This window comes from Papio anubis, chromosome 9, assembly GCF_008728515.1.
Source record: "Papio anubis isolate 15944 chromosome 9, Panubis1.0, whole genome shotgun sequence".
Classification (NCBI taxonomy): Eukaryota; Metazoa; Chordata; class Mammalia; order Primates; family Cercopithecidae; genus Papio; species Papio anubis.
Genome location: NC_044984.1, coordinates 112,478,262 through 112,490,973, shown reverse-complemented (window position 1 = coordinate 112,490,973; position 12,712 = coordinate 112,478,262). Strand labels below are relative to the sequence as shown.

Genomic DNA, 12,712 nt, shown 5'->3' with positions numbered 1-12,712 from the left:
TGGCTTATATAATGCTATCCCCTCTCTCACTTGGAAGCAAGGTGAAACACAAAAAGGAAAAAAAAAAAAAGGAAAAAAATAATGAACAGTGGAAGACACTGAAGTGTCTATCTGACTAGGAAAGCATGAAAAGAGTTGCCACTCTTTCAGCAAGCTAAGCTACATAATATCCCTCAATCTGCTTAGAGTTGTCATCCCCTTGTAACAGTCCATATTTTCTTTGGAGCCATTTGTAAATTCAAAATTACTTACAGTCATTCAATATAAAACCAAAAGTATAGGTGGAGTTAACTTTTGCTGTGTCATACATACTGCTTGATTTTTATTGATTAGCAATGTGGGTCACTGCACCAAAAAACAGATGCTCTCAGCACTTGTATTATATCATTATGGTAGAAGGCTTTCTGCATTTACTGATGTGCCTTTATTTTTCCTTTGTCACTTTTTCTACCCAGGCCATGGAAATGCAAATTAAAAAACAGTTTCAGGACACTTGCAAAGTACAGACCAAACAGTATAAAGCACTCAAGAATCACCAGTTGGAAGTTACTCCAAAGAATGAGCACAAAACAATCTTAAAGACACTGAAAGATGAGCAGACAAGAAAACTTGCCATTTTGGCAGAGCAGTATGAACAGAGTATAAATGAAATGATGGCCTCTCAAGCGGTAAGTGGTTAGGTTTGGTGCCACGGCTTCAAGAGCTTTGGGAATCGAGAAAATCCAAGATCCAGCCTGTTGTTCCCAAGATGATTCTTGCACAAATTTAGGATATTGATGTTTTTCTGCCCAAAGGACTGAGGAAAGGACGACGCTGAATAAAGCCAAGCCAATGTGGATACTTGCTGGAGTGTCTTATAAGATGGAACTCAAGGAGTGACGTGCCACATCAGACCTGTGGCACATAGGGACTTTGAGGGCAAATGTGATAGATACCACATATGATATCATGTGTTCATTTATCAAAGATTTTACTGACTGCCCTCCTCCCAACTAATACCAGGCACAAATGAATAAGACAGTCCCTGCCCTTAGGGAGCCCACAGTCAAGTGAGGAAGACAGACACACAGACACACTCATGCATTAAACCTATTAAGCATCAGTGTTCAGCATTCTGCTGGACTCAGAGGGTGAGCTAGACAGACAATTTGTCAGTCACGCCAGGTGGTCAGATAATGAAGCGGTAATAGTAAAACATGGTAAGTGGGGCCGGGCGCGGTGGCTCAGGCCTGTAATCCCAGCGCTTTGGGAGGCCGAGGCAGGTGGATCACAAGGTCAGGAGTTCAGAACCAGGCTGACCAACATGGTGAAACCCCATCTCTACTGAAAATACAAAAATTAGCCGGGCGTGGTGGCAGGCACCTGTAGTCCCAGCTACTCAGGAGTCTGAGGCAGGAGAATCGCTTGAACCCGGGAGACGGAGGTTGCAGTGAGCCGAGATCATGCCATTGCACTCCAGCCTGGGTGACAGAGCGAGACTCCGTCTCAAAAAAAAAAAGTAAGTGGTTTGAAATGGGAGGTACTGGGGGTCAGGGGAGAACAAGTAGGACTAACTAAGCTGGTCTAGGGAAATCTTCCTGGAGGGAGCCAAGAAACTTTAAGGAATTCATTGACATCAACCGATTCCTTGAAACTGGAACCTACATAGGCAAAGGTTCAAACAAAGGAAAGTATATGGAGACAGAAAGAACTTTGGTATGAGCCCGAAGTTCAAGAAGGAAGATTGCAGGAACCTAGAATGGAGAGGTCATAAAGGGAGCTTGGGATGGAAGCTTGCCTGGCAATTCAGTGAAGATTTCCCAAGGAGATGAGTCTTAAAGAGTAATAGTTTACCAAATAGACATAAGAGAAAAAGTTATTCCTGACAGAGGATACAGTATATGCAAAGACTTAGAGGCCTGAAAGAGGATGACACATTTGAGAAACAATGAGTAATTGCTATGGCAAGAGTATAGGATGCTTGTTGAGGAAAAGTGGGAGGATAGTCAGGGTCAGAGCCTCAGAAGCCAGGAGTTTGGATGTTATTTTGTAAGCAATGGAGAGCTGTTGAACCCTGTTTTAAGAAGGAAAGTATAACTGGATCAGATTTGTGTTACAGAAAGATGTTGGCAGAAATGTGGCAAATATAGGTAAAAGGACCTGTTAGGAAGCCATTATAATAGTCCAGGAAGGCCGGGCGCGGTGGCTCAAGCCTGTAATCCCAGCACTTTGGGAGGCCGAGGCGGGTGGATCACGAGGTCAGGAGATCGAGACCATCCTGGCTAACATGGTGAAACCCCGTCTCTACTAAAAATACAAAAAACTAGCCGGGCGTGGTGGCGGGCGCCTGTAGTCCCAGCTACTCGGAGGCTGAGGCGGGAGAATGGCGTGAACCCGGGAGGCGGAGCTTGCAGTGAGCCGAGATCGCGCCACTGCACTCCAGCCTGGGCGACACAGCGAGACTCCGTCTCAAAAAAAAAAAAAAAAAAAAAAGTCCAGGAAAAAGATGATGAGAGAACATGCTAATGGAGATGGAGAGGAGTGGGGAAGGTTTTAAGAAATATTTAGGAGGCTGGGTGCGGTGGCTCACACCTGTAATCCCAGCACTTTGGGAGGCTGAGGTGGGTGGATCATGAGGTCAGGAGATCGAGACCATCGTGGCTAACACGGTGAAACCCTGTCTCTACTAAAAATACAAAAAATTAGGCCGGGCGCGGTGGCTCACGCCTGTAATCCCAGCACTTTGGGAGGCCGAGGCAGGCGGATCATGAGGTCAGCAGATCGAGACCATCCTAGCTAACATGGTGAAACCCCGTCTCTACTAAAAATACAAAAAAATTAGCCGGGTGTGGTGGCGAACGCCTGTAGCCCCAGCTACTCGGGGACCTGAGGCAGGAGAATGGCATTGAACCTGGGAGGCAGCGTTTGCATTGAGCCGAGATCGCGCCACTGCACTCCAGCCTGGGCGACAGAGCAAGACTCTGTCTCAAAAAAAAAAAAAAAAAATTTAGCCAGGCGTGGTGGCGGGCACCTGTAGTCCCAGCTACTTGGGAGGCTGAGGCAGGAGAATGGTGTGAACCCAGGAGGCGGAGCTTGCAGTGAGCCAAGACCGCGCCACTGTACTCCAGCCTGGGTGACAGAGCGAGACTCCATCTCAAAAAAAAAAAAAAAAAAAAAAAAAATTTAGGAGGCAAGAATGGAAATAACTTAGTGACCAATTTGAGAGGTTTGACAACAGAGTAGAATAGGTCATTATCTTGCCAAGCTAGAACAATAAAATAGTGAGTTTGCATGCCTGCCAGGATAATTAACTAAGCTGTAGACATGGTATCTGAGTTTCGTGGGTGTCCAGGTAGAGAGGTACAGAGGTACAGATAATGGAAACCTGTAGTTGAGGAGCAATTTCAAGATTAAAGGCAAAAAGCTAGGCTTCATTGTTATGTGGGTGCGCTTGTGGCTGGTAGGAATAGATGAGATCTGCTGGGGATGGGAGATATTCTTAGAGAGGAAAGAGCTAAGGACAGAGTCTGGTAGGCACCAACATTTGAGGGCTGAGTAGAAGTAGAACAAAAATGAATAATCAGAGACACAGGAAGGGAACCTGAAGAGAGCGTGTCACAGGAGCCGCAGGAGGGGTTCCTAACTGGCAGCATCACATGTTGCAGAGATCAATTAGAAGAATAAACTTTGAGGTGGTCGTTGGACCTAGCACTGGATTCGTCCATTGCTTGTCTCAGAGAATCAGTGGAGTGGTGGGACTGGGAAACATTATAGAGCATTGGATGAGGGATTATAAAGTGAAATCCAAATGGTAGGTGAGACCGCTTTTCCCAGATCCTCATCAATGAAGGAAAAGAGAACAAGAGCTGTAGCAAAAGGAGGAGATAGTTGAAGAAAGACTTCTGTTAGTTGGGAGAGGCTTAAGCATGCATGTTCTTAGGCTGAGGATGGGAGCTAGTGCATTCATCTATTCATCCATCCAGCAAGTATTCACTGAGTGCCTACATGATGTACCAGGCATCTGGAGATACTCTGGTGGATAAGACAGTCATGGATCACGTCTTCATGGAGTTTATGGAAGCATGGAGGAAACAGACATTGGAAAAGTCTACTCCATGTAATGGCAGAGCAAGAGCAAGGTGCCAACAGAGTACAAACAGGAGAGCTCGCCTGGTCTGGAGAGTCAGGAGAGGCCTCCCTGGCACAATGGCTGTGTAGGCTGAGGAACCTACACATGAGGAACACATGTGTGAACATGGGGAAGGCAGTGGCACTTCGGAAGAATTAACAGAAATCTATTATGTTTGGGATGTAGGGAACTAGGAGAGGAGTAACGTGAGAACAAGACTGGAGGGGTAAACAGGCTGGGTCACGTAGGGGCTTTCAGGCTTTGGTAAGAATTTTTGTCTTTATCTGAAACAGTGAAAAGCCGTTGGAGAGTATTAAGCAGGGAGTGACATCAGATTTGTGTTTCTGAACCATCACTCTGGTGACATGGAGAATGGCTTGGGAGATGGGAAGAATGGATATTAGGAGATGATTTGTGAAGTTACTTTTACCCGGGGTATGAGGGAGTGGGAGCTAGACTAGAAAAGGGGCAGTCAGGATGAAGGGGAAAGTTACTAAATTTGGTGGGAGGTAGAATTGAGAGTACTTAATGACAGGTTGAATGTAGACAGTCCAGTGTCCCTGGTTTGAACAAAACAGTAGATGATGGGCGGGCATGGTGGCTCACGCCTGTAATCCTAGCACTTTGGGAAGCCAAGGCTGGCAGATCACCTGAGGTCAGGAGCTCGAGACCAGCCTGGCCAACATAGCAAAACCCTGTCTCTACTAAAAATACAAAAATTAGCCGGGCATGGTAGTGCACACTTGCGTAATCCCAGCTACTTGGGAGACTGAGGCAGGAGAATTGCTTGTACTCAGGAGGCAGAGGTTGCAGTGAGCCAAGATCATGCCACTGCACTCCAGCCTGGGTGACAGAGTGAGACTCTGTCTCAAAAAAAAACAAAAATGCCGGGCACAGTGGCTCACGCCTGTAATCCCAGCACTTTGGGAGGCCAAGGCGGGTGGATCATGAGGTTAGGAGATGGAGACCATCCTAGCTAACATGGCGAAACCCTGTCCCTACTAAAAATACAAAAAATTAGCCAGGCGTGGTGGCGGGCGCCTGTAGCCCCAGCTACTTGGGAGGCTGAGGCAGGAGAATGGCGTGAACCCAGGAGGTAGAGCTTGCAGTGAGCCAGGATCGTGCCACTGCACTCCAGCCTGGGCGACAGAGCCAGACTCCATCTCAAAAATAAACAGTAGACGACGGTCTACCTATATTTACCTATATGGTAAAAAAGGAAGTGGAACAGATTGGGGAGTGGGAAGGAAAAGGTGATGTGTTGGCTGTGTGGAGCCTGAGAGCCTGGGAAGCATCCAGGGGAGGATGTCTCTAGTAGACTAGAGGAGCTCGTCTGGACCTCAGAAGGAAAGTCTGAAATAGAGGTTTAGTGTGGGAGTCATTTGCACATATGTAGATGGTAAATGAGGCTTTTGAAATAGATGAGATTCTTAGGAAGAGTGGTTAGAGGAAGAAGAGGGCCCAAGACAAAGACCTTAGGAACACTCGCATTTAAGGGCCAGGTAGGTAAGGACTCCTGGCAGGGGAATAGTCAGGGAAGACAAAAACCAAGAAGTTGTGGTATCTCAGAAGACAAAGATTTCAAGAAGGAAGGGGCAGTCGGCAATACCAGATGCTGCTGGAAGGTCAGGTAACGGACCACTTCCAGACCATCATGGGTTACCTCAATGTGAGCGGTAGAAGTAGAGGGTTAGGATCAGAATGAGTGCAAGGAAAGGAGTGGAGAGAGAGGTGAAAGGCAAAGAGAAGGAAGAAGTTGATAAGAGACGTAGAGGTTGATAGGGTTTTTGTCTTGTTACTCTTTATATTCTCAGCATCTGCAACAATGCGTGGCATACAGCCAGCGTTCAATGAATGTTTGTTATATAAAATGGGAGAGACTAGGCACGGTGGCTCATGCCTGTAATCCCAACACTTTGTGGGAAAGGTCACCTGAGGCCAAGAATTCTTGACCAGCCTGGGCAACATAGCAAGACCCTGTCTCTACAAAAAATACAAAAATTAGCCAGGCATGGTGGCACATGCCTGTAGTCCCAGTGACTTGGGAGGCTCAAGCCCAGGAGTTCAAAGTTGCAGTGAGCTATGATCACACCACTGCACTCCAGCCTGGGCAACACAACAAGACTGGGACTCTTAAAAAAAATAAATAAGATGAGAGAGAACAGGATCAGAAATAGAGGTCAATGATTACCCTCGAATAAAAGGAGAGAAATGCCGTTTCTTCTGAGACAGGGAGAAGATAAGTGTGTGATCATTACAGTATCCTTCACTGACTACTTACCATGTGGCAAGTACAATGGTAAATATCTCATAAGTGTTACCTCATTTCATTTTTGTGAAACCCCTTCGAAGTAGTTACCGTTTTGACCCTAATTTACCTGTGAGGAAACTGAAGTTCACTGAAGTAAAGCAACTTGCTTAGGACAGGAGTTGGCAAACTTTGTCTGTAAAGGGACAGATAGTAATTAACTTTGTGGACCACAGGGTCTCTGTCACAGCTACTCAGCTTTGCCATTGTAGCACAAACGCAGCCATAGACAAAACATAAATTAATGAGTATTAGCAGTGTCCAATAAAACTTTATTTACGGCCGGGCGAAATGGGTCATGCCTGTATTCCCAGCACTTTGGGAGGCCGAGGCAGGGGGATCGCCTGAGGTCAGGAGTTCGAGACCAGCCTGGCCAACCTGGTGAAACCTCGTCTCTACTAAAAATACAAAAAAATTAGCTAGGCATGGTGGCGCGTGCCTGTAATCCCAGCTACTCAGGAGGCTGAGGCAGGAGAGTCACTTCAACCAGGGAGTTGGAGGTTGCAGTGAGCCAAGATCACGCCGCAGCACTCCAGCCTGGCAACACAGTGAGACTCCATCTCAAAATATATATATATATTTATAAAAACAGGCACCAGGCTAGATTTGGCCCATGGGCTGTAGTGTGCCAACCCCTGGCTTGGGGGTAAGGGGAAAGGTCACATACCTAACTAGTGGTGGAGCTAGGATTTGAACCCATCTTGGGGAGAATCTGTACGCCTATATGCTTGACTGCTACTACATTATATTGCCTCTTATCATATATTTTTCCTCAGTGTAAGCCACTGTAAAGAATAGACATATTCACCTATACTCTTATAAAATTTTTAATGGAGCTGGGCACGGTGGCTCACACCTATAATCCCAGTATTTTGGGAGGCCGAGGCAGGCGGATCACCTGAGTTCAGGAGTTTGAGACCAGCCTGGCCAACATGGTGAAATGCCATCTCTATTAAATATACAAAAATTTAGCTGGGCCTGGTGGCACTTACCTGTAATCCTACTCAGGAGGCTGAGGCAGGAGAATCACTTGAACCTGGGAGACAGAGGTTGCAGTGAGCTGAGATCACACCACTGCACTCAGCCTGGGCAACAGAGTGAGACTGTCTCAAAAAGCAAGGAAAAACAGCTTTTTAATGGATTTGATGTGTGTAACCTTGGGTGATAAATACTAAATCCTGTAATATCTGATTTCTAGCACTGGGCCGTCAGAGTCAGAGCTGGTACAGAACAATGGTACCAGTTACTGATAATAATAATAGCATGCCAGAAATAAAAGGAAATGGAGATGTTCTGAATGTTTAAAGAAGTTTCGATGGTCTAAACTGACCATAGAATGAACCTCTCACCCACTTAGCCGGGGCGTACAGCAACTAATGCAGACAAGTGGAATAGGACTTCCACTTCCTTCACTGATAAGGAACCTCCCATATCAAGAGGGAATCAATAACAGCCTTCACTGGGAGCCAGTAAATCCTTTGGCATTTACCTGTGAGTCTGTTCCTGCCAAAGACTATGTATTGTGTCTAATGTCTCTTATCCCTTCATTCCTTACTGGGAAAATGAAAACTCTCTGTCCTCTTTAAGGGTTTTAATGAAACCTGGTTAGGATTAATTTTTAGACGGTACCTTGGAAATATTACATAATTTATTTTATGTTCCTTTAATCTCTATAGTATGTTTCTCCAGAAGTACTAAAAGAAGACACGTGCAAATAACTATCTAAAACTATTTTCTTTTTTTTTTTTTTTGAGGCAGAGTCTCGCTCTGTCGCCCAGGCTAGAGTGCACTGGCACTATCTGGGCTCACTGCAAGCTCCACCTCCCAGGTTCACGCCATTCTCCTGCCTCAGCCTCCCGAGTAGATGGGACTACAGGCACCCGCCAGCACACCCAGCTAATTCTTTGTATTTTTAGTAGAGATGGGGTTTCACCATGTTAGCCAGGATGGTCTCGATCTCCTGACCTCGTGATCTGCCGGCCTTGGTCTCCCAAAGTGCTGGGATTACAGGCTTGAGTCACCATGCCCGGCCCTTCTAAAACGGTTTTAATATAACATTTTGAAAAGTAATTTTTCAATCAAGATATGTATATTGTCACAAACCGTACATAAGGTGGAGAATAAGTATCTTGGAAAAGTGGTCAATATGGAAACACAGATAAGCTCAGGGTAGATGGACTGATTCAAGGGTTCTAATCTCAGTTCTCAGCCAAACTGAGGGCCTGCCAAAATTGGACCAAACCAAGCCTGTGACCAGGGGTCATCATTCCTAAACACTGTTCTGCTGATGGTCCGAAGCCTTCAACTCTGCTTTGAGAAGTTGGCACTTCTACTTGGTTCATTCTCCACGCAGGATCTGGGTATCTTGTATAAGACAAAGTTCAGGCATTGCTTCAAAGCAGTTATGCCTCTTAAAATTATCAAGGGTACCTAACCTCTATGGGGAAAAGATTTTTTCTTTTTATGAGACAAAGTCTGTCTCCCAAGCTGGAGTGCAGTGGTGTGAGCATAGCCCACTGCAGCCTCGAACTCCTGGGTTCAAGAGATTCTTCTGCCTCAGCCTCCCAAAGTAGCTGGGACTACAGGCACATGCCACCATGCCTGGCTAGTTTTTAAAAAAATCTTTGTATAGATGGGGCTCTCACAATATTGCCTAGGCTAGTATTGAACGCCAGGCCTCAAGCAATCCTCACACCCTGGCCTCCCAAAGCAGTGAGATAACAGAGGTGAGCCAGCAGCCAGGGAAGAGATTTTGAACCACTTGGAGTTTTGGATTGGCTGGCTAGCAAGGTAACTTTTATAGCCGACAACAGGTGCCAACATTACTACTTGGAGCATAACAGTACTGTGGTATATCCCTCAAGTTTTATGGAAATTGGATTCATTTTTTTAGAGTTAAGCGTATCTAAATGATTTTAGGGTTAAAGATCTTGAAATAAGGACATGATCAGTTGAAACCAAAATAATGATAACTGCTACTATTTCTTGAACACTTGTAATGCATTGAGAACCGTGCCTAGGATTTTATATGAATTCTTTCATTTAATCTTCCCGCCAATCTCAGACAACAGGAACTATTCTTGTTATTTTCTTGAGGATGAAACACATGAGATCTAGCGAGGTAGGTAATGTGCCAAGGTGTAACACACACAAGTGGATGGTATAGCTATAATTCAAGCCCAGGAGCCTACCTCCAAAGCCCGCAGTTGTAACCTTCCTGATGCCTGCTGCTGTGGTTTCAGACCGCACTGAAAAGAATGTGTTTGGTACGTTGTAGCCCATTGGGCAGACTTGACTGTTTTTGATTCCTAACTCTGAATGTACCCAGAGCATCTCTGTTTTTGAGGAGGGAACCAATTTCAATCCAAGTGAGGAAGCCTCTTCCAGTAGTCACCAGGGGCTGTAGGCCACCAAGGGCCATAGGCAAGGGTGCATGACCGTGTGTGTCTTCTGTGCCCACAGTTACGGCTAGATGAGGCTCAAGAAGCAGAATGCCAGGCCTTGAGGCTACAGCTCCAGCAGGAAATGGAGCTGCTCAACGCCTACCAGAGCAAAATCAAGATGCAAACAGAGGCACAACATGAACGTGAGCTCCAGAAGCTAGAGCAGAGGGTGTCTCTGCGCAGAGCACATCTTGAGCAGAAGGTATGAGAGCATTACCGGGGGTCCCATGCCACTGGGTGGAAGGGGGCGTGGCTGAGGGAACTGCCGTATATGCAGCCTTCCTTAGTTGGAGATTAAACTGGGCACTTTTCACTTATCTGCTTTATGCTACTGGTACCCTTGTGAGGTAGGCGTTGTCCCCATTCTGCAGGCCGAAACACCAAGGCACGCATGTCTGACCCCACATCCTAAGTCTTTCTGCTACTCTGCTAGGAAACCCTCAACGTTCCCAGCCAAAGGAATGACGTGGGTTGCTGGGGGGGATTGATGTGACACCTGAAAGGTACTGTGAGCTGATAGCAGGGCTGCCAAATGGCACGAGGAAGCCAAATGTAGAAGAGATTTGACTTTTCAGCTATTTTTAAACCGAGAGAAATCACCAGCAGGGCTCTTAAAAAAAAAAAATTAAAATGATGATAGGCTGATATTGCCATGCATAATAAATGTTATCCCAACTGAAATATGCATTGCTTTAGATATTCTGAGGAATATGAAGTAGAAAAAATGTCATAAGGCATCTCAAAGCTGTTAAGCATTTATTTGCTTAACCAGTTATTTGCACTTTCTTCCAGTAGTTCCCTGAGACCAACATAACAGACTATTTTCCCAGCTGCTGTTCTAGAACTAAATTACTAATGACGGAGGCATTTGGCTCTCTGTGGGAAAGCAGCACAATCCAATTGTGCTTGAGTGTCTTTTAGCTTCTCCTGAGCCATCCCCTCACACAGGACACTGACCTAGATCCGCCCAGCTGCTGGGCTTGCTAGAATGGCATTGCCAGCCCCAGGTGGACCCCAAACATTTTTATTCTTGTGAGCAAGTTTTAAATATAATGATTTAGATGCATTGATCACAGGACTCGGCCAGCCTTCTTCGGTCCTCCCTTAGTTCCTGTGTGTGTGTGCACTTCATGTGTGTGCCTATATGTGTGTGCACGTCATGCGGGTGCCTGTTAGGAGATGCTTTCCATTAAGAACTGCATTGTGCTTGTTTCAGATTGAAGAGGAGCTGGCTGCCCTTCAGAAGGAACGCAGCGAGAGAATAAAGAACCTATTGGAAAGGCAAGAGCGAGAGATTGAAACTTTTGACATGGAGAGCCTCAGAATGGGATTTGGGAATTTGGTTACATTAGATTTTCCTAAGGAGGACTATAGATGAGATTAAATTTTTTGCCATTTACAAAAAAAAAAAGAAAACAGAAAAAAATTCAGACCCTGCAAAACCACATTCCCCATTTTAACGGGCGTTGCTCTCACTCTCTCTCTCTCTTACTCTTACTGACATCGTGTCGGACTAGTGCCTGTTTATTCTTACTCCATCAGGGGCCCCCTTCCTCCCCCCGTGTCAACTTTCAGTGCTGGCCAAAACCTGGCCGTCTCTTCTATTCATAGTACACGTCACAGTATTGATGTGATTCAAAATGTTTCAGTGAAAACTTTGGAGACAGTTTTAACAAAACCAATAAACCAACAACAAACAAAGTGGATGTATATTGCTTTAAGCAATCACTCATTACCACCAATCTGTGAAAGTAAAGCAAAAAAAAAAAAAATAAATGCCAAGGGGGAGAGAGACACAATATCCGCAGCCTTACACCTTAACTAGCTGCTGCATTATTTTATTTTATTTTATTTTTTTGGTATTTATTCATCAGGAATAAAAAAAACAAAGTTTTATTAAAGATTGAAAATTTGATACATTTTACAGAAACTAATTGTGATGTACATATCAGTGGTGACATATTATTACTTTTTGGGGGATGGGGGGTGGGTGGGGTGAAGAGATCTTGTGATTTTTAAGAACCTGCTGGCAAGAGTTTAACTTGTCTTCAGCATATTCTGATTGTATCATAATCATTTTCTGCTGTTGCAGAGGATGTGAATACACTTAAAGGAGCTCACAGAATCCCAGTAGCACAAATTGGGCTTTGGCAAATCGTGTATTTTGTGTATAGAAGGAATTTAAGGAGAGGTATTACTTATTTTCATATTGTATTTTAACTGTTTCTCTGATCAAATTTTTTTACTTCCTCCTCCTGTTCCTCCCCACCTCCCTCCTTTTCCAATTCAGTATTTGGAGTTCAACACTGTCTCTCAATCAGATCATCTTGATCTTTTTCTTTACTTCCCTTCCCCTTCCTAAGTCCCATTTCTTGGTCATAAATATTGCATTATTCACACTTTCAAACTGTGTATTTTCTTACAATAAAAAATGATGAAAAAAAAAAAAGGCTTTACTTCTTTTGCATGCACTTTAAAAACAAAACAAAACATTTTTCAGGTTCCAAGGAAGAGCATGATAACTGTCAGAGCTTTTAATTATATTTGTAAATAAAAGTGTTCATCACATCGCCTTGCTGTGTTATTGTAGCAGGAGGTTTCCCTTCTAGGTTCACCAGTGCACAATTCAGAGGGACAGCCACCCTCCTGAAACTGTTCTCCACAGCCTCGGTGAGTCAAAGAGGAGCCATTCAAGACTTTCAGGTAAAGCTGCGTCTTCCAAGTTCTTCTATGGGGCCAAAGATAGCATTGCACCATTCGATGTGGGCTCACGGTCAACGGCACCTTTCTGTCCTAAAGAATAGAAGGCATCCGCACACACATACACACACACACAAAACCCCCCACGCGCCA

At 44.9% G+C, this 12,712-nt stretch overlaps 1 protein-coding gene across 6 annotated transcripts in view; it reads left to right on the top strand.

Annotated features, from left to right (window-relative positions):
* TAOK3 (TAO kinase 3) overlaps positions 1 to 12,429 on the top strand; it is a 229,518-nt gene extending 217,089 nt beyond the window's left edge. For 4 of the 6 annotated variants that reach the window (XM_021923010.2, XM_021923011.2, XM_021923012.2 and 1 more), the window contains 3 exons: positions 456 to 668; positions 9,879 to 10,061; positions 11,076 to 12,308. In XM_021923010.2, coding sequence (XP_021778702.1) covers positions 456 to 668; positions 9,879 to 10,061; positions 11,076 to 11,237 — 558 coding nt within the window. In that variant the 3' untranslated portion in view covers positions 11,238 to 12,308. Of the gene's footprint in view, positions 1 to 455; positions 669 to 9,878; positions 10,068 to 11,075 lie in introns of those variants that run through there. The other 2 variants (XM_021923009.2, XM_031650806.1) reach the window with 2 other exon arrangements.
* The last annotated feature ends 283 nt before the right edge of the window (positions 12,430 to 12,712 follow it).